Source organism: Salvelinus sp. IW2-2015, linkage group LG35 (genome assembly GCF_002910315.2).
Source record: "Salvelinus sp. IW2-2015 linkage group LG35, ASM291031v2, whole genome shotgun sequence".
NCBI classification, from domain to species: Eukaryota; Metazoa; Chordata; class Actinopteri; order Salmoniformes; family Salmonidae; genus Salvelinus; species Salvelinus sp. IW2-2015.
The window spans coordinates 2457054-2482366 of NC_036874.1; the positions used below are offsets into that span (position 1 = coordinate 2457054).

Here is a 25313-nt window from a genome sequence, read left to right on the forward strand (position 1 = left end):
ACAAGCTGGGTGTAGTGTAACATACAGTATCATACTGCATCAGCAGAGAGAGCGGCAGAGGAGTTTAACTAAGGCCAAGGGGGTGAGGTAGTTTATTATAGGCCCGGGGGGTGAGGTAGTTTTATTAGGCCCGGGGGGGTGAGGTAGTTTAATATAGGCCGGGGGGTGAGGTAGGTTTATTATAGGCCCCGGGGGGGTGAGGTAGTTTATTATAGGCCGGGGGGGAGGTAGTTTATTTAGGCCGGGGGGGTGGTAGTTTATTATAGGCCGGGGGGGTGAGGTAAGTTTATTATCGGGCCGGGGGGTGAGTAGTTATTATAGGCCGGGGGGTGGGGGGGTGAGGTGTTCATTTAGGGCCGGGGGTGGGTGGGGGGGGGGGGGGTAAGGTCGTTTATTATATGGTACAGTTAGCTTCCAGCCCCAGTCTTTTACTGCAGTGCAGTCTACACTGCAGTTTAGTTATTGACMCAATTAGTCCAAGTCAAAGTTTAATGTCTCATAGKAGTCTATGCTAACTCTCTATAAAGAGTCCTAGTMGRGTTAAAACCCAATTAAAACTTAAGAAATGAATTGAAAAATGAACATGTAATATCATTTAGGCATAATTTCATTAACTCTAATATAATCTTAGTTAATATAATGTGGCTCCGCCCGCACCTCCTTGGCTATGTTGTGCCAGTAGACGTAGCTCTCACAGGCATCCATCTGCTCCTGGTGCAGGAAACGGCATCGGTCTGGAACCAACAGGGCTTCACTCACATACTCACCCACTGCAGAGCGAGAGAGAGAGAGGAGGGAAATGGAATGAGGGGGAGAATTTTTATATTTTAATACTTGCCATGGTTGTAAAAAAAAAGAAAAAMAAATGATCTAAAATGTTCATAAACCCGAGAGAGACAGTCAGTCAGACAGAGACAGACAGAGAGAGCCTTGAACTAGAAAGGTTCAGTATAATAAGATAGTGCAGAGGCACTGTAATGTTGGCATTATCTGAGCTGAGGACAAGGTGGGGAGTGGAGATTGATCCAGAACACCATGGTGTGCTGCTGCCTGCAGTTCTACTTTCAAAAGCTGCAGMCAGTCAGTCAGTCAGTCAGTCAGTCAGTCAAGGACAGAACAATGTGAAATATGCTTAATTTCAGATTTTCATTTAAGTCATTTGATTCCATCGGTCACAATAGTGAAAAAAATTACTTTTGTACTTTACAGACTCTAGAGAAGTTAAAGCTGTATTTATTAACAAATAAGCCATATATTATGCATTATTCAGGTATCTAGTATGATTCAAAACCAAATCAAATTGTATTAGTCACATGCGCCGAATACAGTGAAATGCTTACTTACTAGCCCCCAACAGACAAAGCAGTTAAAAAAATATGGATAAGAATAAGAAATAAAAGTAACAAGTAATTAAAGAGCAGCAATAAAATAACAATAGCGAGACTATATACATTGGGAGTCAATGTGCGGGGGCACCGGTTAGTTTAGGTAATATGTACATGAAGGTAGAGTTATTAAAGTGACTATGCATAGATAATAACAACAGAGAGTAGCAGCGGTGTAAAAGAGGGGGCGGCAACGCAAATAGTCTGGGTAGCCATTTGATTAGGTGTTCAGTAGTCTTTTTGCTTCGGGATAGAAGCTGTTTAGAAGCCTCTTGGACCTAGACTTGGCACTCCGGTACCGCTTGCCGTGTGGTAGCAGAGAAAACAGTCTAGGACTATGATGGCTGGAGTCTTTGACAATTTTTAGGGCCTTCCGCTGACACCGCCTGGTATAGAGGTCCTGGATGGCAGGAAGATTGGCCCCAGCGATGTACTGGGCTGTTCGCACTATCCTCTGTAGTGCCTTGCGGTCGGAGGCCGAGCAGTTGCCATACCAGGCAGTGACGCAACCAGTCAGGATCTCTCGATGGTGCAGCTGTAGAACCTTTTGAGGATCTGAGGACCGATGCCAAATATTTTTCCAGTCTCCTGAGGGGGAATAGGTTTTGTAGTGATTGTATCATCTCCTTTGTCTTGATCACTTTGAGGGAGAGGTTGTTGTCCCGGCACCACACAACCAGGCCACTGACCTCCTCCCTACAGGCTGTCATCGTTGTCGGTGATCAGGCCTACCACTGTTGTGTCATCGGCAAACTTAATGATGGTGTTGGAGTCGTGCCTGACCGTGGAGCCATGAGTGAACAGGAAGTACAGGAGGGGACTGAGCACACACCCCTGAGTGGCCCCTGTGTTGAGGATCAGCGTGGCGAATGTGTTTCATGTGACTTCTCAAAATTGTCACAATACATTGAATTCATGATGCTCGTGGTATATGAAAATATTTAAGCGGAAACATGTGACCAATGGCTCTAACATATTATGTATATTTAATCATAGCAGATACATTTTTTCAGTAGATTGAAGTTGAGTTGGGTTATGGATATATTTGATCAAGATGATCTTACAGATGATTTTACCATTATTCATTAGTCTTTACATACATTTACATAAGTGATTTTGACTGTAAACATCACATTTTGTTATTTTAGGGCAAATTGGCCATGTATAGACCCATAAACTGAATTAGTGTAATAACTTAACAAATATTTAATGTTAATAGGTTTATGTGAGTTTTGCTGAATAGTCACAAGGGTAGACCTGGTTTATGTGAGTTTTGCTGAATAGTCACAAGGGTAGACCTGGTTTATCAGAGTATTGGGATAGTCACGTGTAAACCTGGTTCATATGGGTAATTGGCTGCGATATGCAGGTGTAGATCTGGTTTATATTAGTATTGGGACTTAGTCAAAGATGTAGACCTAGTTTGTAGGAGTATTGGAGATGAGGTGCAGGGGTAGACCTGTTTTACAGTTTACAGTATTCAGGCTTCGGTACATTTAGACCTGGCTTAGTTGACTAATTGGGTTCAAACACAGGTGCATACTTTACAGATATGTAAATTGGAGCTGAATTACAGGTGTAGATCTGGTTTATATGAATATTGGGGCTGAAATGCAGAAGTACAACTATTTTTTTATGACAATTGGGGCTGACATGTAGCAGTAGACCTGTTTTTTATAAATGTTTTAATCCATATTGGGTTAGATGTGCAGGTGTACACCTGATCTGTAAGAATATTGGGGCTGAAGTACAGGTGTAAACCTGGTTTGTATTAATATTGAGGCTTGGGCACTGGGGTAGACCTGTTTTATATAAGTATGCCCATGGATTTCCCTGGTTTATCTGAGGAAAGGGGTGTACACTCTTAGACAAAAAGGTGCTATCTAGAACCTAAAAGGTTTCTTTAGCTGTCCCCTTTAGCAGAACCCTTTCAGTTACCCTTTTTGGTTCCAGGTAAAACTATTTTGGGTTCCATGTAGAACCTTTTCCACAGAGCGTTCTACATGGAACCCAAAAGGATTCTACCTGGAACCAAAAAAATAGTTTTCTTATGGGGACAGCTGAACAAAGAACCCTTTCGGAACCCTTTTTTCTAATAATGTAGGGCTAAACAAGGCTCATACAGATAATTGGTCTGGATGGACGTCTATTGCCCATTCAAATCCTTTCTGGCAACATACCTGTCATGCCCTGACTTTAGTTATATTTGCTTTCTTTATTATTTGGTTAGGTCAGGGTGTGACAAGGGTGGTTTGTGTGGTTTTTGTCTTGTCTAGGGTTTTTTGGTTATCTATGGGGATTTTGTATTGTCTAGGGGTATGTAGGTTTATGGTGGCCTGAATGGGTTCCCAATCAGAGACAGCTGTTTATCGTTGTCTCTGATTGGGGAGCCTATTTAGGTTGCCATTTTCCATGTTGGTTTTGTGGGTAGTTGTCCTTGTTAGTTTCCTGGATGCACTACGTTGGCTTCACGTGTCGTATTGATATTTATTGTTTTGTTAGAGACATCGTATAAGATAAAAAAGTATGTACTCAAACCGCTGCGCCTTGGTCCACTCCTTTAAACGGCCGTGACAATACCACGTACTATGAGTTTATCTATGAAATTATTATTGACAAAGGATCTGGGGTCTATGAGTAACAAATAGGCATTCAGGGCTAGGATATGGGTGTATCATTCAGGGCTAGGATATGGGTGTATCATTCAGGGCTAGGATATGGGTGTATCATTTAGGGCTAGGAATATGGGTTGTATATTTTTAGGGCTAGGATATGTGTGTATCATTTAGGGCTAGGATATGTGTGTATCATTTAGGGCTAGGATATGTGTGTATCATTTAGGGCTAGGATATGTGTGTATCATTTAGAGCTAGGATATGGGTGTATCATTACTTGATTGTATCAATATTAGGGTATTGGCATGTGGGTGTTAGGGTTAGGGCATGGGGGTATGAGGGATGGGGTGTGTGGGTAAATGAGCTGAGGTATATACAGTAGATATTGGGGCAAATGTCTGTTCATTTTATTATAGTCAGAGCACTGTATGTTCCCATCAGTCACAATTCTTTTTACATACCTTTCAATTACTATAATTTTTTAAGCAATTTGGATTACGTGTTAGGGTTACTAATGGTGTAAGATGTGCATAGTGGCATGTTTGGAAAAATGTGGGGACAAGTGGGTTAATATTCAACACAGACTGAAAGACCTTCCCACCATTTTGATGGAGTGAAGCCCTTTGGTGCACCTGACAAAGCTTTGACAATGGAATCCATTCAAATGAACTATTAGACATACTATGTCCGTTTCTATTATTACTTCCCCGAGGCTGAATTTGAACGCTACTTAACCATATAACTGAAATGACATGCTTTGTATTAAACATAATGATGACATGATGTTACTTATTAATATAATAAAGTTATCCGTCCGATATGGGGTGTGTGATCAAAGGGAAGTTGTGCAATGTTTTGAGTGATGTTTGTGTAGGGATATGATGAAGATTAGAAGGATGATGATGAGGCTGAGGGTGCAGACATTGCAGACATGTGGTTCTTACCCTGGCAGCGGTAGGGCATGACAATGAAGGGGCGTGTCTGGCAGTGGCCCCAGCCCTTCTTACACCAGGCTGGGATGGTGACAGGGCTGGAGGACTCCTCCACATGGGAGATCTGTAGGGCTGGGTACATCTGGTTGGACAGATGGACGGACAGACAGACGGCGGGAGAGACAGACAGAAAGACGGCGGGAGAGACAGACAGAAAGATGGATGGACGATATGGACAGACAGGACATCAGGGAGGAGTTAGGACAAGAGAGAGGAGAGAGACAACAGGGTCAGACAAATTGAGAGGGAAAAAGGAGGGTTGAGGGGACGTACAGTAGACAGAATGAGAGAGGGCAAGAGGGAGAGAGGAGGAGAGGGAGAGAGTATGAGAGGGAGAGAGGAGGAGAGGGAGTGAGGAGGAGAGGGAAGAAGGATAGCACAATCAATAGGGAGAAAGGTAAAAAGGAGAGACTCATGCAACGGTCTGAAACACTTCGGCCCTAAGGGTCTATTTTCTGACTATGCAGGTCGTACACTGATATTCTCCTTAAGTTGTAGAGAAAATTCCAGGCTGAAAACAAGTTGACCTATACAATCCCACTTCCAATTATTTCAATAATCCCAATTTCACATCTGACTACTTTCAATTAAAATGTAGGGCAATGGCATACGCACAGCCCTATAATGAGGTTTAATGGATTGAGAAATGTATTTGGCACACTGTCAGAGCCGGATCCACAGACGTTGAGGAAAAAGGAACGCTTTTGTGGAAAAGCAATCACAGACGCATAATGAGCTGGGTAATCACATTACAGCCATTTCAACTGTGTGACTGCTGTTTCCTTTACCTGCTGTGCTTCATTTAGCCACCAGGTGGCGCATGATGTCATTTTATAAAAACTGGCTCCTTGCTCTTGTTTCAGAGGGGGAGCAGCGAGTCTCAAATCAAACCAAGGCTGTGGCTAGGCCTGTTACGCCATTGATATGCCTTAAATTTGGCATGCAGGAGACGTTCAGGAATTAGGGGGATAAACGTGGCAGGAGGAAGATCGATGGATGGTAGTATTAATATTCAGGAAATATCAATAAATATTTCCTCCTGACCACCATCACTCCACTATATATACGGAAATATATAGATTTGATAGGACAAGACAAACCAAGTGAGACAGATTGGGAGATTAGGGTTGGTTACTACTACTCATATTTGTAATGTTGTGTGAGGTATCTATCTATACCAGTCTGTCCACCCATTTACAGTGCATTCAGAAAGTATTCACACCCCTTGGCTTTTTCCAAATGCTGTTACAGCCTGAATTTAAAATGGATAACATTAAAAAAAAATGTCACAGGCCTATACACAACACCCCATAATGTCGAAGTGGAATGATGTTTTTAAATGTTACAAATCAATAAAAAATTTAAAAGCTGAAATGTCTTCAGTCAATAAGTATTCGACCCCAACCCCTGTTATGGCAAACCTAAATAAGATCAGGAGTAAAAATCTGATTAACAAGTCACATAATAAGTTGCATGGACTCACTCCATGCGCAATAGTGTGTAACATTTTTGAATGACTACCTCATCTCTGTACCCCACACATACAATTATCTGTAACGTCCTTCAGTCGAGCGGTGAATTTCAAACACAGATTCTACCACAAAGACCAGGGATGTTTTCCAATGATGGGTAAATATATATATGTATCCCTTTAAGCTTGGTGAAGTTATTAATTACACTTTGGATGGTGTATCAATACACCAAGTCACTACAAAGATACAGGTGTCCTTGCTAACTCAGTTGCCGGAGAGGAGGGAAACCGCTCAGGAATTTTACCATGAGGCCAATAGTGACTTTAAAACAGTTAGAGTTTAATGGCTGTGGTAGGATAAAACTGAGGATGGATCAACAACATTGCAGTTACCGTATGCCACAATACTAACCTAATTGACAGAGTGAAAAGAAAGAAGTCTGTACAGAAGAAAAATATTCCAAAACATGCATCCTGTTTGCAACAAGGCACTAAAGTAAAACTGCAAAAAATGTGGCAAAGCAATTCCATTTTTATCTTGAATATGTTTGGGGCAAATCCAACACAACACATTACTGAGTACCACTCTCCCTATTTTCAAGCATAGTTGTGGCTGCTCTTGGTATGCTTGTAATCATTTGCAAAAACATGTTTTCACTTTGTCATTATTGTGTGTAGAATTTTTTTTAAACCATTTTGAATTCATTCTGTAACACAACAAAATGTGGAATAAGTCAAGGGGTATGAATACTTTCTGAAGTCCCTGAATCTACCACTATCTTTATATCCATGAACCTATCTAAAGTATCTGCTCTCTAGTATGCTATTGCAGCAGCATTGGAGATGAGCATTACAGTAACAGTGCAGTAACAGTGCAGTATGAGGTCGATCTCATAACCATAGCAGTGTTGTTGGCTCCTACCTCTTGGCAGTAGGACAGGATCTGGTTGGGCTCTGTGAAGCAGCCCTGGCGGCCCTGCGGGTCAGGCTCCCATTGGCCAGTCTCAGGGTTCATGTGCAGCAGCTGACGCCCACAGAACATGGCAATCTGCGGCTCGGCCACCAGGGGCCCCGGTCCATTCACCTCAGCCATGGCCAAAGCCTAGAGAGAGGGAGGTAGACAGGGAGAGGGAGAGGAGGGGGGGTGAGGGGAGGTAGAACAAGAAAAGACACGTTGAGAAATAGAAAGAGTAATAGATGGAAGTAGAGAGGAAGGAAGGTGGTAAGGTGGAGGGAGAGAAATACTTTGTTATGGTTGTCCTGAGAGAGAGAGCGTGTGAGTGTAATGTTTACTGTTCATTTTTATTGTTTATTTCACTTTTGTTTATTATCTACTTCACTTGCTTTGGCAATGTTAACATATGTTTCCCATGCCAATAAAGCCCTTGAATTGGATTGAGAGAGAGAGAGAGAGATGAAGAGCAGTCAATACAAACAAAGTGGTGGGATATTATCGAGTTTGAGAATGAAGGACAGGACCTTAGATTAGACTAAATGTACCAGCTGGTATAGTCTCTCTGATCTATCTCCCAACACAGACAATGGCTTAGCTGCCGTGAGAGAGAGTGTGTGTCTGTGTGTATAGAGAGAGATGGACTTTCAAGCTAATGCATATACCATTTAGTCTCACACACTGTAGCTACAGTGATTGAGAAAATAGGCAGAAACAAGGATCAGAAAATATTTACACCAGATCATGCGTTGAGTGACACCCAAAGCAGGTGAAAAGTCTGACTTAGACTGACAAACTACGCCCTGGTTCTGTTAGCAATGTTAAGCGTTGAGAATATAAAGATAGGGTGGATAAATAGGAAGTGTACAACAACTATATACTGTAAAGCCTGCTCCCATCTGCCCCTCTTTTATCCTCTTTCTACCACTCCCCTTTATTCTCTCCCCTACGGTCTCTCTCCCTTAGCTCTTTCTCTCTCCCTCTATCTCCATCCTCCATCCTCCCACCTCCTCTCACTTTCCTACCCTCTCTCAGTAGCCTGCTAGGATGTTATTGATCATGGGATCCGTTCCCTCTGCCTGCAGCCTGGGGGTCGGGCCCAGGGGAGGCACCATGGAGGAACAAACACCAGCCGGCCCCAGCCCCGCTGCTCCCAGTCAGGTGTTAATACAAGCTCATTGACCGCCGGGCCACTTCAAGTACATTAACACACAGGAGAGGGAGGGAGGGGAGAGAGTAGGAGAGGAAGGGAAGGGAGAGGAAAGGAGGAGAGTCGAGGGGGGGAGACAAAAAGATAAGATCTGCAGATGTAGAGACCAAACATGCTCGTTTTGTAACACAAGCTGAGTATTATGACGTCAATGCCTCACTAGGATTATTTTAGAAAGGGACATAGAGGGATGGAGTTATCAGGTGTTGTGTTCACACGTACAGTATATATAGCAGAGAGATATGACTCCTCTTTGGTGCAGAAAAAGTAGGGGAATATTTCAAAGACATGCTTGAACATCTCCCTAACAAACCATTTAGCTCAGTCTTGCCATTCTCCTGGCTTAACAGCCAAGAGTCACTTATGAAAACTGATATGACGGAAAGTTCAAACAATATCCCTATCCACACTGAAACTGGCAAATGGCAACCCAGAACCCATTCAACCCGTCTTATGACTGGCCCAACTGCTTTAATCTCCATAGACAGACAGGCGGACTGACAGGCAAGAAGAGCAACACTCAGCCTATTAGCATCAAGATGCCCAGGGGTAAAGGGGGAGAGGAGAAGAGAGAGAGAGGAAAGCAGGACGAGTGAAATCTGATCAAAGGGAAGCTCTGCCTCAGCCGAAAGCTGCTAAAATGTTTGAAGTTCTAATTGAAATGTATAATAATCGGAAATAAATATATATAAAACCCATTAATAAATATATACAAAAACCATTAATAAATATACAATAAATATAATAGGACCGGAGGAGTCTGAGCTTTAGAGCCCCACTTTAGATATGAATGGAAACCATGATAATGAGTTCATTGGATTATAATTAAAGCTGTATGGATGTGGCCGAGCGAGGCCTTGAGGAATGGGGTTTGGAGCTCCAGAATGGTGCAGACACCCAATTTATTTGGAGTTCAGTGATAACCTTAGCTCTGTACTTTGTTAATTAAAGTCTCTATGAGTGACTGCTGGTACTGTACGTGACTTTAGACTCAACATAGAAACTGTTTGCATATTATTAAGAGTGGTGCTTAGAGATGTTGATTTCTGCTGAACTGGCAGCTTTCTGGGAGCACGTTATTGATGTGTGTTAAGTAAAGGGTGTGTGTGAGAATAAAAGCTCTTGCTTAAGCTACACACAGCCCACAGTGACAAGCCACTGGGCCTGCTGAGGTAGTGGTTAAATAGATATGTCTCTGACTCAGGGAAGGTCAACGCCACAAAAAAATACTTCTGGATATTTGAGAAGATGACCTGACAGCTCTGCTGTGCTCCAGCCTTCACCCCCCCCCCCACACACACACCCCCTGCAGCCTGCTCTCTCCACTCCTGCACTTCAGCAGAAAATCGATGATGTACGCCTGCAACTGGATCGCCATGCTCCCTCCGCCCTCCGATCAATAGGAGTCCATCTGGAGCCAGATGGCCTGACCTCCAGCGTGGAGAGGAGGCTCCGCAGCACCTCAGCCAATCCCAGCTCTCCCTGATTCACCACCAGATTAGATGGGCCTGCCGTGATAACAAATACTAATCACAAACACTCTGCCTGCGTTCCCTCAATGTGCCCTGGATTTGTTTATACATTGTTCCATCTTCCCCTCCTCTCGCTCTCTCGCTCTCTCTCTCTCGCTCTCTCTCTCCTCTTKAAAGTTACCATGTCCTGCCAGCAGTTATGGACATGCTGTCTTTGACCCACTTTGGGAATAATCACTCTGCATTTCACCATCTCACCACCATGACAACCATCACACAAGGATAGACATCCCAACCTCCCACTCTCTCCCACTCCTCCGTGGTGTGACTGCCACCCTACCACGCAGTGTCTCAGCATGGCGCTGACTGGGAAAAGTCACAGGTCTGATTGCATGAAAGTACCACTGCAAGCCATGATAGTCCAAGTTTAAATGTTCCAGTCAGAGCTCCGTTGCATTCAGTTCAGGAAATAAAAGCCCTGGCATATTTGCATTATAGTCATTTTGAAACTCAAAATTAAAATGCTGAATTGACAACAAGGCTGCCTCGCTTCATAAAAAGGTACAGTATCTCTCAGTGTGTTCATTAATGCATGAAATTGTTCATAAATGCATGAAATCAGTCAATTTCAATCGAGAGACCCAGGAGAGAAACTCTCCCACCCACACACAGACTCATTAAAGAAGCCTTGTATCTCTGTTGTCAGTGAATCAGACAGGCTGACTAACACGGTTGTTTACAGAAGGAACGGTACAGTTACATGCGTGTGAACAGGAACTAGCTGCCGTCACTCTGTCATTTACTTATGACAATTGTTTAGCACGCCTGTTCTACAGTCACCCGGGGCCTGTTCAATRTGGTGGGTTGCAGATAGAAGATGTACTGCATAGACCTGGCATGACAGTTTATTACACATAATATAATGTCATATATATTCTATACAATGCACCTCTATCTGGAACATTTTGAACATCAAAATCCTAACTGTTTAGGTCCCTGTCAGGAGATGGATTCTATCTGGCTGTGATTGGTTGGTCAGACAAGACAGCATGCCCTCTGCTAATTGCTCTAAATGAGTTTTAGGAGGAAGTACCAAAAGCCTGAATGAAAGGTGCTGGTGTGGTCTTGGCGTTTGCCTTGGCACACTAGGGGAATCTGGCAGCCAGTCACTAATCCGGTTTAAATGGTAAATCAGTCAAGCGTAGCCCCCACCTAACCAAGGCAGTCAACTGAGAAGATGCTCTTGCTAAAGGGTAGCAGGAACAGACCGCTAGAGCAAACACATTTCCAGGTGTAATTCATTTGTTCTATATATTCAGTAGACTTTTAATATTAGTCCTAATGGAATTGGAACTGATAATTAGTCTCACATAAAAAGTATGTTTTGTCAGTTTTTGACTCCTTTTAATTATCTCTCTAATAGTCTCTTCGTTCTCTGCTCAGTAGAAAAGCCAGTTCCTCTGCCTGCCAGGACGGGGGCTTTTCATTCTATTTCTTAGTCAATTAGGCTTAAGACCACTAAGACCTCTCTGCTGTGACCACAGCGGCGGCCGGTCGGACTGAGACGTCCTGATCCACACTGCTTCACAATAACACTTCCCAATCTGTTAACAATTACCCAGCTCCTCCATGAAGAGAGAGATGAGAGCGGCGGAGGCTGGAGAGCTGCTCTGTTCTGTACGTTCCCCCCTGGGCCAACCTTAATTGGACAGTAAAGGCCTGGATGTCTCCCAGAGATGTACAGTACAGTGTGAGCTGAGGTGTGTGTGTGTTTGAGGGGTGTGTGTGGTGCCCCATCCCCCACCCCTCTCCCTCCACCTCCTTCAAGGCCCTCCCTCTCTCTCTCTCTCTCTCTCCCTTCCCCCTCTCTCTCTCTCTCTCCCACAAATCAAGCCTTAGTGCTGAGGGAGCTAAACACAGTGGACAGGAGAGGAGTGCTCCCTGACTCAACCACTGCACAGAGGAAAAGAGCCAGAGCCCACCTCATCATTAATAATTGCCTGTTGACATAAGCCCAGAGACATCAATTGCCTTTTTGTCTTTTCCTGGTTCCTTCTCTCTTTCTTGCTCCTCATTCTCCGTTGATATTTCCCTCTTTTTCTCCAACATCCACTAACTAGGGATGGATGGACTCTACTCCTTTCATGAACAGTACTCCCTAGTCCCCATGTTCCCTATTCTCCAAGGAAGAAACATCACAAGGAGGTATTGAGTACTCTGACACAAAGAGCACAAAGGGCAGAGGGAAGCACAGCGGTCTGGGAATATCCTAGCATAGCATGAAGAAAAAGTGAGACAGTCATCCTCATTTCTCAGATACACCTCTGATAGGAGGTAGTTAAGCTACAATGCAGATGCATGTGTGTGACTGAGTACAGGGACAAATAAAGAGACCAAACGAAAACCATAATCTTGCCCATAAATATCTCTGTGTCAGCTGGATTTAGCTCGTGCCAGGCCAGGGCCGCCATCAAATTTACATATTCCTCTGGCATCGCCACGGCCCAACCGTTTGTCTAATTAAATATGCAGCACCTGTTCCCTCCTGCCTGCCTTTTGTTGCAGGATGACTTCATCCTCTGATATGATGCAATCTCCAAGCCCTACATGGCAAGGCCAGGCAGCGGAGGGGGAGGAGCCACTCCATTGTCTGCCAATCCCTTTAATCCATCAGATGGCCCTGCCATAAATGTTAGCTGAGCTGCACGTCTGACACCGACTCATCTAGCTCATCACTTCCTATGTGTGTGTGTGGGGGGGGGGCGGTGTCCAAGCCTAACGACGCTGATCTAAGGTCAGTTTGGTTTTCTTCCCTCTAGTGGTTAAGGTTAGGACTTGGGAAGGGTCAYCTGATCTTAGATCTGTAGCTAAGGGCTGTGTGTTGAGAGGACCATGTTAAGTCTATGTTCAGACTGGTGTACTGATGTTGATGGATGTTTAGTGGGGTCGGGTGGTGAACTGGAGACATGGGACCTCTGAGGGGTTAATCCCTTGGCAGTAGGGATCTGGGTTATTTCACCTGCTAATTTACATCCCTTCTCCCTGAGGGCTGGCTGGCCGGGTGACACTGCAAGGGCGAGGCGCACACACACACACACACACACAGGGATCCAACGTAAGGGCGAGGCACACACACAGATAAGCACATACACTGGGATAAATACTGTACACAAATGTACTCACACACACACGGATTAAAACACATTAATGCACATGAACGGATGCACAGAAATGCATGCACACACGTGCACACACGCTGAAACGCACACTTACAAACACACACAGCCTGAAGCCGTGCTGTGCCTGTCTCTGTGGTTCTCTGCCGCACAGATGGTCAGAGAGTGGGTGGCTGCCCGGCCCTGCTGCCCCTCCCTCCCTTCCAACTTCCCTCTACCCTCTCCCTCCTATCCCATTCTTCCTTCTCTCACGACTTACCTCTGGCTCTCTGTAACCTCCCTCTCCAATCCCCCCTCCACTCTCTGTCCTATCTTTTCCCTTCCTAGATTATCCCTCCATCCCACCCACATTCCCATTTGTCTTGTCGCTCTCCCTCCCTCGCTCTCAATCCCCCCTCCACTTGTCCTATCCTTCCCTCCGAGACTATCCCTCCATCCCTTCCCACATTCCGTTTGATCTCCGTCCTCTCCCTCCCTCCTCCCTCAATCCCCCTCCTTCTCTGGACTATTCTTCCCTCCAAGACTATCCCTCCATCCTTCCACCCCTTCCACATTGTCTTTGATCTCTGTCCTCTCCCTCCTCCCTCTCCTCTCAATCCCCTCCACTCCTGTCGTTCTTTCCTCCTAGACTATTACCTTCATCCTCACCACATCCCTTTGATCTGTCTCTCCCCCCGTCTCTCCTCTCAATCCCCCTCCACTCTCTGTCCTATCTTCCCTCCTAGTCTATCCCTCCCGCATTCCCTTGATCTCTGTCCCTCCCTCCCTCCACTCTCTGTCCTATCCTTCCTCCATCCCTCCCACATTCCCTTTTATCCTGTCCTCTACCTCCCTCCTCTTCATCTCAATGCCCCTCTCCACTCTCTGTCCTATCCTTCCTCCTAGCTATCCCTCCATCGATCCCACATTCCCTTGATCTCTGTCCTCTCTCTCACTCCTTCTCAATCCCACCTCCATTCTCTGTCCTATCCTTCTAGACTATCCCTCCATCCCTCCCACATTCCCTTTGATCTCGGTCCTCTCCCTCCTCTCAATCACCCCCCTCCACTCTGTCCTATCCTTCCCTCCTACCTCTCTCTCACCCCACTCCACTTTATCCTATCCCTCTCTCCTCCCTCCCTCTCACAACCTCCCACTTACTTCTGATCTGGGCTCTCTCCAGGCAGCCAGCCTGTCCACCCCAACCCAGGCTCCCTCCCTCCCCACCACCCCTTCCCTCACCACCGCACCGCACGTCGCACCTCCCCAAACCACACCTTCCCAACCCACACTCCTTCGCTCCCCACCACCACCACACTTCTCTCCCTCCCTCCCTCCCTCCCTCCTCACCACCTTCCCTCCCTCCCTCCCTCACCACCTTCCCAACCCACACTTCCTTCGCTCCCCACACCACACCTTCTCTCCCTCCACCACACCACCCGACCTTCCCTCCCCTTACCTCACCACCGCACCTTCCTCCCTCCCCTCCCCACCTTCCCTCCCAAACCACACCTTCTCAACCACACTCTCCCTCACCACACCTCCCCCCTCCCTTCCCTCACCACCACACCTTCCTCCCCAAACCACACCTTCCCAACCCACACTCCCTTTGCTCCCCACACCACACCACCTCCCCTCACCTTCCCCTCCCCTTCCCTTCCCTCACCACCACACCTTCCCTCCCCAAACCACACCTTCCCAACCCACACTCCCTTCGCTCCCCACACCTTCTTTCACACCACCTTCCTACCCCACCCCTCACCGCCTCCACACAAAGCCCCACACTCTGCTGTTGTTCCATCCCATCGCTGGGCTCAGACTAAATGGTGAAATAGATTTGGGAGTATTCATCATTGTAATCACAGTGTTTAATTATTCATTGGCTTTGCCAGGGTCTCTTCCTCATCTGCCAGGCAGGCTGGGTCCATGATAATGAGAGAGGTGCGTCAGACACACAGGGATACAGAGAGTCTGGTCTGGTGGAGCATGGAGACAGTTAAGGTGTGTGTCCCAAATGGGGGCCCTGATCACAAATAGTGCACTATATTTATAAAATAAATATATATAAAATACATTTGACTATATAGGGAATAGCGTGCCATCAACATCAACCCCCATCATCGCTCCATACTAATTAAAACCCCACTGCTAAATTGTTGTGGTTGCCAGTTTGTGTTAGATACCTAACACACCAGCTTAGTGGCGGATTGGTAGACCCTTAACCTGCTGGGCTTAACCCCCAATGTACGCTACTTTTGCTGAATGGCCAATTTGACATGCACAATAGCGGACAAAAGTAGACATCATGCCAGGGATATGGTTAAGAGGCCACAGTTCAATAAAAGCTGTCAGGTTCCAGGCTAAGAAGACAAAAGATTATTGCACTGCAAGAACGCACTTCAGATGAATTCAATCAATAGAACAATGTTTACTATGATATTTGTGGGCTATACTCAGCCTTGTCTCAGGGTAGTACGTTCCTGGTCTGTTGATATCCTCCYGTGGTGTGGGGGCTGTGCTTTGACAAAGTGGGTGGGGTTATATCCTGCCTGGTTGGCCCTATCCGTGGGTATTGTTGGACTGGGCCAGTGTCCCCCGACCCCCCCGGTCTCAGTCTCCAGTCCTGTCTTATCTGGTGTCCTGTGTAGAGGTCTTCACGGATCTACCTGTGCCTGAATACACGAGACACGATCCAGGAACGTGTGGATCCAGAATTCTAAATGTCACGGATCTGGGTMGGATCTGATATGATTGTCTCATGTATGTGTAATTTTAACTGACTTGTCCGGAAAAGCCCGTACAGATCCGAACGTGACTGCTGCAGTAGTGAGATAATTGTATGGTGCTACTCTTGCTTTTCAAGAGAGTGGAGCATGTAGCTTGTTGTTGGCCAATCATAAGTCATCAAAGCTGCAATAAGCTACAATCATAGAGCCTCAGTTTGTGGCTCTATGTTTGTGGCTCTAAGTTAGGAGATATTTAATCAATGAAAAATGGAATTACATTTACTAAATTAAAAGTTAAAGGAGAAGGATAGGCTACAACCAACAGGTAGGCTGCTACCAATAACCAACAGGTAGGCTGCTACTTAATATTGTGAAAGGAGATGTTTGTAACTGTAGGATGAGAAAGTGCATGCAGCCTCAATTAGCCTAGCTAGCTTATGTTAGCTTAACGAGCTTCTCCCGGTTTGATGCATTCAAAGCAGATACTACATAATCATATTGATGATAAATAACCTAGCTATGGCAACGTTAAATCTAGTATAGCGCGAGTCGGCTTGGTTGGTAGCTGTCTCTCCCTCCCTCTTCCCGTGTCACTCGCTCACAGTACAGCCCCATCCCCCGCCTGCTAGAGCGGAATCCCTCTCTCCCTTTATCAGCTCCGGTTAATAAAATAGCTTAAAAAAAATGACTTTTCTGCTGCTTCCCTCATTCAGATCAGGTCTGGATCTAACCAGGTCTATACAGAATGGTTCTAGTTGTCCTCGMGTTCGTTCGGAACCGGTCTCTATATTAAACTAATAAATGTATGCATATCAGGTCCGGTTGGGAAAGCCTAAGMTCTATTTCGGAACGGGTCAAACTATAGTACTGTGTYATCTTAAGTATGCTCCATCTAATTCGCCCATCTTTCTCTCCCCTCCGGAGAACCGGAGCCCAAGGACCACACCTCAGGATTACCTACAAAAGATAGCCTTACTTGGTAAAAGACCAAGTCCATATTATGGCAAGAACAGCTCAAATAAGCAAAGAGAAAAGACAATCCATCATTACTTAAAGACATGAAGGTCAGTCAATACGGAACATTTCAAAAACMTTGAAAGTMTCGTCAAGTGCAGTCGCAAAAATCAAACGCTATGATGAAACTGGCTCTCATGAGGACCGCCACAGGAAAGGAAGACCCAGAGTCTTCCGAGTCTGCTCTACGTTCAGAGCTACCAGCCTCAGAAATTGCAACCCAAATAAATGCTTCAAGTAACAGACACATCTCAACATCAACTGTTCAGAGGAGACTGAGTGAATCAGGCCTTCATGGTCYAAGTCAAATTGCTGAAAAGAAACCAATACTAAAGGACACCAATAATAAGAAGAGACTTGCTTGGGCCAAGAAACATGAGCAATGGACATTAGACCAGTGGAAATTTGTCCTTTTGTCTGGAGTCCAAATTGGAAATTTTTGGTTTCAACTGCCGTGTCTTTGTGAGACACGATGTGGGTGAACGGATGATATCCGCATGTGTATTTCCAACCATGAAGCATGGAGGAGGTGGTGTGATGGTGTGGGGGTACTTTGCTGGTGACACTGTCTGTGATTTATTTAGAATTCAAGGCACGCTTAACCAGCATGTCTACCACAGAATTCTGCAGCGATACGCCATCCCAACTGGTTTGGGCTTAGTGCGACTATCATTTGTTTTTCAACAGGACAATGCTGCATCAGATGACCTGGCCTCCACAATCCCCCGACCTCAACCAATTGAGATGGTTTGGGATGAGTCGGACCGCAGAGTGCATATATATATATATATATATATTTTTTTTTTTAAACCTTTATTTAACTAGGCAAGTCAGTTAAGAACAAATTCTTATTTTCAATGACGGCCTAGGAACAGTGGGTTAACTGCCTGTTCAAGGGCAGAACGACAGATTGTACCTTATCAGCTCGGGGATTCGAACTTGCAACCTTTCGGTTACTAGTCCAACGCTCTAACCACTAGGCTACCCTGCCGCCCCGTGGGAACTCCTTCAAGACTGTTGGAAAAGCTGGTTGAGAGAATGCCAAGAACAAATCTGTCATCAAGGCAAAGGGTGGCTATTTGAAGAATCTCAAATATAACATTTATTTTAATTTGTTAAAAAAAAAATTGGTTACTACATGATTCCATATGTGTTATTTCATAGTTTTGATGTCTTCACTATTATTCTACAATGAAGAAAATAGTACAAATAAAGAAAAACCCTTGAATGAGTAGGTGTTCTAAAACTTTTGACTGGTAGTGTATATAAAACAAAACTAACTGGACATCTAGTCAAACACATTCTCTCCCTGTAATGGAGGATTGTTGTCTTTCCTTCAACCCAGAAATTAGTGGATGCCTTACACAATCAAATCAAATAAAACATGGCTTTAGATCATCCTGGTAGAGGGTCTTATTTATGGTTATACTGTGACATCATTGTCCCTCAGCGACCCGGACTTCATCCAACCAGATTACAGCAGTGTCCCATCCAGCTGGGCCTACTGGGAGCAGATGGTCTATAATCACCCCGGCACCCCACAGGTCACGTAGGGCCACAGCACCGGCCAGAAACCAGCCAAAAGCCACAGAGCAACATTTAATTGAATTTCAGATGTGGCTTAAAATAAGGGGCGTAGGCTATCAGCTGACACAAACATCAGAGAGTCCAGAGATGGAGAGATTGGTCAGCAGTTATATAAACCAGTTCATGYTGGTGATCGTCATATTTTGGGGATTCTATTTCTATGGTGGCTATACCTCTTAGAAGTAAACCTACAGTGTGTATAATTTTTCTGAGTCATATGTGCACTGGTCTGTACATATACAGAATCATAGATACTTAGTAGAAAAAAACCTTACTAGCCTACAGCTCCATTCTCTGAGCGCCTGCTTATCATCCTGACCTATCAGGCTGTGGCTTGGAGAATAAGCAGCACAGTAAGTCGTGACTTACAGTAGGCATCTCTCCTCTGCAAAGGTCCCAAACTTCTCCTGAAGTCATGAGGCTGTGGATGGCGGGCAGAGTCCTGTCTCCCACAGACCATGGGACCAGTCCAGGTCCAGGAGCATATCACCCAACAGACTTGTAGGCATCTCCTCCACAAAACTCCCCCATTCACACAGATGGGTTCACAGCCATGACTTAAACACACACACACAGTATTTGTATCAATGCTATAGTGTAGGAGCACATTTTAATCATTCCATTCAATGTATCCATCTTCTGTTCATATTCTGTCTCTCCACTCCTTTATCAGTGGTTTGTTTATGCATTCATACACTAAGGGTTTTATCTAGATGTTTTCTTCCATTAGAGGCAAGGCTTTAGTCATTTGAAATATGGACTTACACAGAAACAAGCACTAGTGCACCGCTTTTGTTGTTATCCATTTGTTTACCTAATACTTTCTCTCCATTTACTAAACAATAGAACAGAGACTGAAGACACAGCAAGAGTCATCCTATCAGTCAATGAAAACCTTACATTTCAATCAACACTAACTCCCATTGACACTAAAATGATTCATGTGCTCTGGAATGATTCTTATTGAGAGGCACTCATTCCCAGACTTGTTATATTGACGGTTCTATTGTAGTCAGGATTTCTCTTTAGAGAATGTAGTGATTGATTAAAGAGAGGCCACCCCACCTTCTTTTTCTCTCCCCCTCTCTCTCTCTCTGAGTCATGCACCTTCGTCACACTAGAAGTGGGAACCTACGTGCGTACAGTAACTGTTCTGATCTTCAAACACAAGGAGGTCTGCCCAGAATGTCCTGCTGTTTCCACGTCTCCACTGACACTACGGAGGACCTTGGACTTTGAAAACTGAACTTGTCTAACTTTGCATTAGTAGGCTGTAAACTGTTCCTGTGCTTGAAAAGGAAACTTCCGAACATGCAAGTCCAGCAGTTAGTCAATACCATCAGAATCTCAACATCAAGTCCACTGAAATTAACATTAGATAACCTGGTCCACCGACACAAACCATGAAATGCAATTTCTATGTAACATACTGGTCGTCCATGACAGTGAAAATCACACTGTTAATGTCATCATGTTAATGCCAAGTGTTGTGTAACTCTTCCAGATGTGATGAAGGCCTCCCAGCTAAAGTATTACAGATGTAGGAGCTTAACTCTTTTGTTGCTGAGAATTGTATAACATACTATATATATATATATAATAATAATAATAATAATACGGGTCAAATTAAGATCCTACATCTGTACCCTCAGGGGTTTAAGGAATCAAAGGCTTAGCTCTAGTTGGAGCTCCACTGCAGATCTCTCTGACTGCAACACCCAACTGTCAACTCAACTGTTACCCAATCAGAGATTGAGCACTAGACCACTCAGCACCTGGCTGCTTGCCTCAGATAAAGACAGGTAGTATGGAAAGCAGCCTCAACATGCCTCAAAAGACAATATTATCCTATGTAAAGGCTCATCTAAAAAGCTGGTGTGCAACAGAGATATGTTTACTCAATATGTCAATGGTTTAAATTGCTAGATTAAATTATGAAACCATTGTTATATGATACCATGTAAGATGCTTCTAGCTGTCCAGAGACATCAATTCAATGTCTATTCCACGTTGGTTCAACGTCATTTCAGTGGAAACATTGTGGATTAACCAGTGTGTGCCCAGTGGCTTGTCTGTCATTTTATTGCATGTGTGTTTTATGCCATGGTCAAGGTGACAAAATAATATCCCTACAGGGATGAATAAAGCATAGGCCTAATACAATCAAATCTAATGTTCTGTCCCTATTCAAATGAAACATAAAAAAATAGGATCACATGCCTTAGAATACCGTCACATAGTCTGATGAAACCAAGATATCAGTAGTGGCTTCCGAGACTCAAAGCCATAGGCGAACCAGGCATTCTAGTTGGAAATGAAAGCAGTCAGTGAAGGTAACAGCCAGTATCAATGACAGTCCGACCGGCAAGCTTGCATCTCACTTTTCCACTCCTCGAATCCTTGAGCGGTTGCGTGAGATACAGCCGCCCTACGTTTAACTGGCTGACAGACAGCCGGTGCTTTGTAACTGGGTATGTTCCATAGCGTGAATTGTAATCCCCCTTTGGAACCGGCCACTTTTCATCCCAGGTTATTGGAGATTAACGGAATATGCGTGAGATGGATATTTATTTTTTTTGGGGGGGGGGGGGGCGATACTAAGCTTTTCTTTCATTCTTCTTTGGTGTTTCTTTTAAAATATAAAGGAGTGCATGAGGGGCAGAGACCATTGTAGACTACTGTACAGTGGCCAGATTTGAAGAGGTATTAAAACAATGTATCGATCAACTCGAGATTTAAGAAATTCTGGAAAGACCATTCTGACAATAGCTCATGAAACTCAGTATACTCCAGTGATGTGTCACGTCTAAGCTGAGCAGCACCTATCTATTCAAGCTTCCTTTCCTGACTCAGGACCTTTTGGCTCGCATCGATGAGCTATGCTGACATCTTTATTGAAGCCTTCTCCCCCTCTCCAGGAGTTGTCTTCTTGCTGCTCTGTCTCTCTTAAAAAGGATCTGCGTGTAATTTTTCTCCCCTTCACTACTCGACTACCCCGCATACTTTCTCAGTAAATTGGCTTTCCTCGCGTGCAGCTACCGGTTACTTTACAATGTAACCTACATGCAGGAGGTTCCTGTCTCAGCAGAGCTAACTGTTCGGTGGACGTCGCAGGAGCGATACGCGTGCTTGCGCCAGTCGATGAAGACGGCTGCACCAGTACTGTTTTCTTGAAATCGCATTGGGGCGCGTTGTGGTTAATTACATGGTAGATTTCGTTTTAGACATGCATATTTTATGTAAGGTTATGGCCCGGGTGACCTTTCGTGCGGAACTGAGGTATTGCTACCTGTAGACGCCCAGTTGATCACTCTAATGCCACAGAAGCAACCACCGAACACCACAGTTGACTGACTCACAACGACCAAGTAGTTAAAAGATGGATAGTCATGTCGGCATATGAGGAGGGCACGAAGGTGTGAGAAGAGAGAGAGATGCACGGAGAGAGAGAGTGGAGGAACGGAAAGTCGTATGGGACTTCCGAGATGCCAGTCACATGAGCGATGTGACACTGCGACCTCTATGATTATTTATGTTAGCTCATCGAAGACTGTATATTGTCAGTATGAGACGACTGACAACATGGTAACATATGGTTACCCTTTGGGACTCACTACCGCATCTCTTCAACGTTCTCCCCTTTCTCTCTCTCTCACCTCCACCCATGCTTTATCTCTCCCCTCCTCACCTTTAACGACGAGACTTTGGCTCCCCCACTCCCACTAGTCGCAGAGGTAGCCGTTAGGGTATGCAGATGCAGGATATGGAATCCCAAGACTTGGAAAACTTAGACTATTTCAGACGAGGTGTTTCGATGTGTGGGGGGGGCCGCTTTCCAATCTTTAAGAATCTCAGACGGGATATGAAAGAGGGGTTGAATGCAGCCGTGGAGAATTGAGGTTAGAGAGATGACGAGATGTAGTTTGCTGAACATTGATGGCAGCGGACAATACAACAAATTTGATTCAAAGAGTGAAGAATGGCACATCACAGAGGATGCCACTAACGCCGCAACCTGCACATATTCCTCAAGCAGCGTACACCATTCACTATTGAACGATCCATCTATCAGCATCAAGGCTGCTGGTAACTATTGCAGCGACTTGACGTATCAGAGACGCCAGCGAGGAAATGGATTACACGGCTGCGGCGGAGGCAGGCCCCACACAGCCTCACGAGGGGTGATGGGACCCTAGGTGGGTGTCTTCGCGCGCCCCAATCTGAACATGCTGCGGCGTTGATATTCATTGTGAACTTCCTCGACACGCTGGATTTGTCCAGGCGATTCACCAACTCCCCATAGGGGGGGGGGGGGGTCGTCCTCCATAGAGTCCTGAGGGTGTGGTTGGCAAGCCTGACCAGCCGTATTCACCACATCACCAAACATCTTCAGTTGTTGATGTGGAGTATAGAGCACCCTCGTGTGACACATTAGGCACTGGATTACCCCTCTCCCCATGTCTCTCCTGTCCCCGCCACCCCAGCATGTTTGGCACATTGTTCATGATAATAAAGGAGCTGCTACTGTGCTTTTAATGGACAGGAGGCAGAGCAGCTGGGGCTGCCTGGGAGAGAGCTGTGGAGAGAGCCGTGGAGAGAGCCGTGGAGAGAGCCGTGGAGAGGCTGGGGTCTCTGCTGTGCTCCACTGAGGTGACTCATTTATAACCGTTGTGTAAATTTCACACAAAATATTGAGATATATAAACTTGGTGCACGCCATACATACGCATGTTTCCTGTTATAAATCAGACCGTTCGTAAAACTGTGTGCACATGAACGAGCATTAAAACACCTGGAAACCGCCTCCATTCACCTTTCATGGTGACAATAACGCCCTTCATTTGCTGTATAATTTGGAACTATTGCCATTAGGCCACGGCATAGAAAAGACAAATTGTTGTTCAATATTTAGTTTATCAATAGATTATTGTGTTTCTTTACCCTGCCTTGGTATAGACGCTGAGATTAAATATGCAACGATATCGCGCTCCTATTGCACAGCAATACTGTAGCCTACCTTACTGTCAATGATTTTACATAAACTACTGGTCTATTTATGGTATTGGCAGAATTTATGTTGTATCTGGAAAAGGATTGCGTCAGTTTCTGAATGAGAAAACAATGGCAAATTGTCATGGACTGTCAGCAGAACATTTGAATTTTTTWAAATAAATACAGTACCAAAAGTTTGGACACGTACTCGTTCCACAGTTTTTCTTCATTTTTACTATTTTCTACATTGTAGAATAACAGTGAAGACATCAAAACTATGAAATAACACATATGGAATCATGTAGTAACCTAAAAAAAGTGTTAAACAAATGAAAATATATATTAGATTTGCGATTCTTCAAAGTAGCCACCCTTTGCCTTGATGACAGCATTGCACACTCTTGGCATTCTCTCAACCAGCTTCATGAGGTAGTCACCTGGAAGGCATTTCAATTAACAGGTGTGCCTTGTTAAACTTAATTTGTGGAATTTCTTTCTTTCTTAATAATGCATTTGAGCCAATCAGTTGTGTTGTGACAAGGTAGGGGTGGTATACAGAATATAGCCCTATTTGGTAAGGACCAAGTCCATATTATGGCAAGAACAGCTCAAATAAGCATAGAGAAATTACTTTAAGACATGAAGGTCAGTCAAACCAGAAAATGTCAATTCCTTTGAAAGTTTCTTCAAGTGCAGTCGCAAAAAGCATCAAGCGCTATGATAAAGCTGGCTCATATGAGGACCGCCACAGGAAAGGATAACCCAGTGTTACCTCTGCTGCAGAGGATAAGTTCATTAGAGTTACCAACCTCAGAAATCAGCAATTAACTGCACCTCAGATTGCTGCCCAAATAAATGCTTCAGAGTTCAAGTAACAGACAACTCAACATTAGCTGTTCAGAGTAGACTGTGTGAATCAGGCCTTCATGATCAAATTGCTGCATTGAAACCACTACTAAAGGACACCAATAATAAGAAGAGACTTGCTTGGGCCAAGAAACACAAGCAATGGACATTAGACTGGTGGAAATCTGTCCTTTGGTCTGATGAGTCCAAATGGCAGATTTTTGGTTCCAACCGCCGTGTCTTTGTGAGACGCAGAGTAGGTGAACGGATGACCTATGCATGTGTGGTTCCCACCATGAAGCATGGAGGAGGTGGTGTGATGGTGCTTTGCTGGTGACATGGTCTGTGATTTATTTAGAATTCAAGGCACACTTAACCAGCATGGCTACCACAGAATTCTGCAGCGATACGCCATCCCATCTGGTTTCCGCTTAGTGGGACTATCATTTGTTTTTCCACAGAACAATGACCCAAAACACACCTTCAGGCTGTTTGAGCAAGGAGAGTGATGGATTGCTGCATCAGATGACCTGGCCTCCACAATCCCCCAACCACAACACAATTGAGATGGTTTGGGATGAGTTGGACCGCAGAGTAAAGGAAAAGCAGCCAACAAGTGCTCAGCATATGTGGGAACTCCTTCAAGACTGTTGGAAAAGCATTCCAGATGAAGCTGGTTGAGAGAATGCCAAGAGTGTGCAAAGCTGTCATCAAGGTAAAGGGTGGCTACTTTGAAGATTCAGCCTTTGCTTTGGCTCCCCCTCTTGTCCAGCTCAGGCGTTCGGCGTCGCCAGCCTTCTAGCTGCTGCCGATCCTACTACTGGCAAACGCCCTTCACTTATCAACCCCGGACTTGTCTCGTCATCACACACACACACTCACACACCTAGTTCCAA

The 25313-nt window shown here is 44.8% G+C and overlaps 1 protein-coding gene across 1 annotated transcript in view; it reads right to left on the reverse strand.

Annotated features, from left to right (window-relative positions):
• Positions 1 to 25313, reverse strand: part of aplp1 (amyloid beta (A4) precursor-like protein 1) — a 44954-nt gene that overhangs the window by 7240 nt on the left and 12401 nt on the right. Inside the window, exons 2-4 of the mRNA XM_070437308.1 lie at positions 7386 to 7565; positions 4945 to 5074; positions 656 to 770 (exon numbers count right to left, since the gene is read on the reverse strand). Coding sequence (XP_070293409.1) covers positions 656 to 770; positions 4945 to 5074; positions 7386 to 7565 — 425 coding nt within the window. The remainder of the gene's footprint in view (positions 1 to 655; positions 771 to 4944; positions 5075 to 7385; positions 7566 to 25313) is intronic.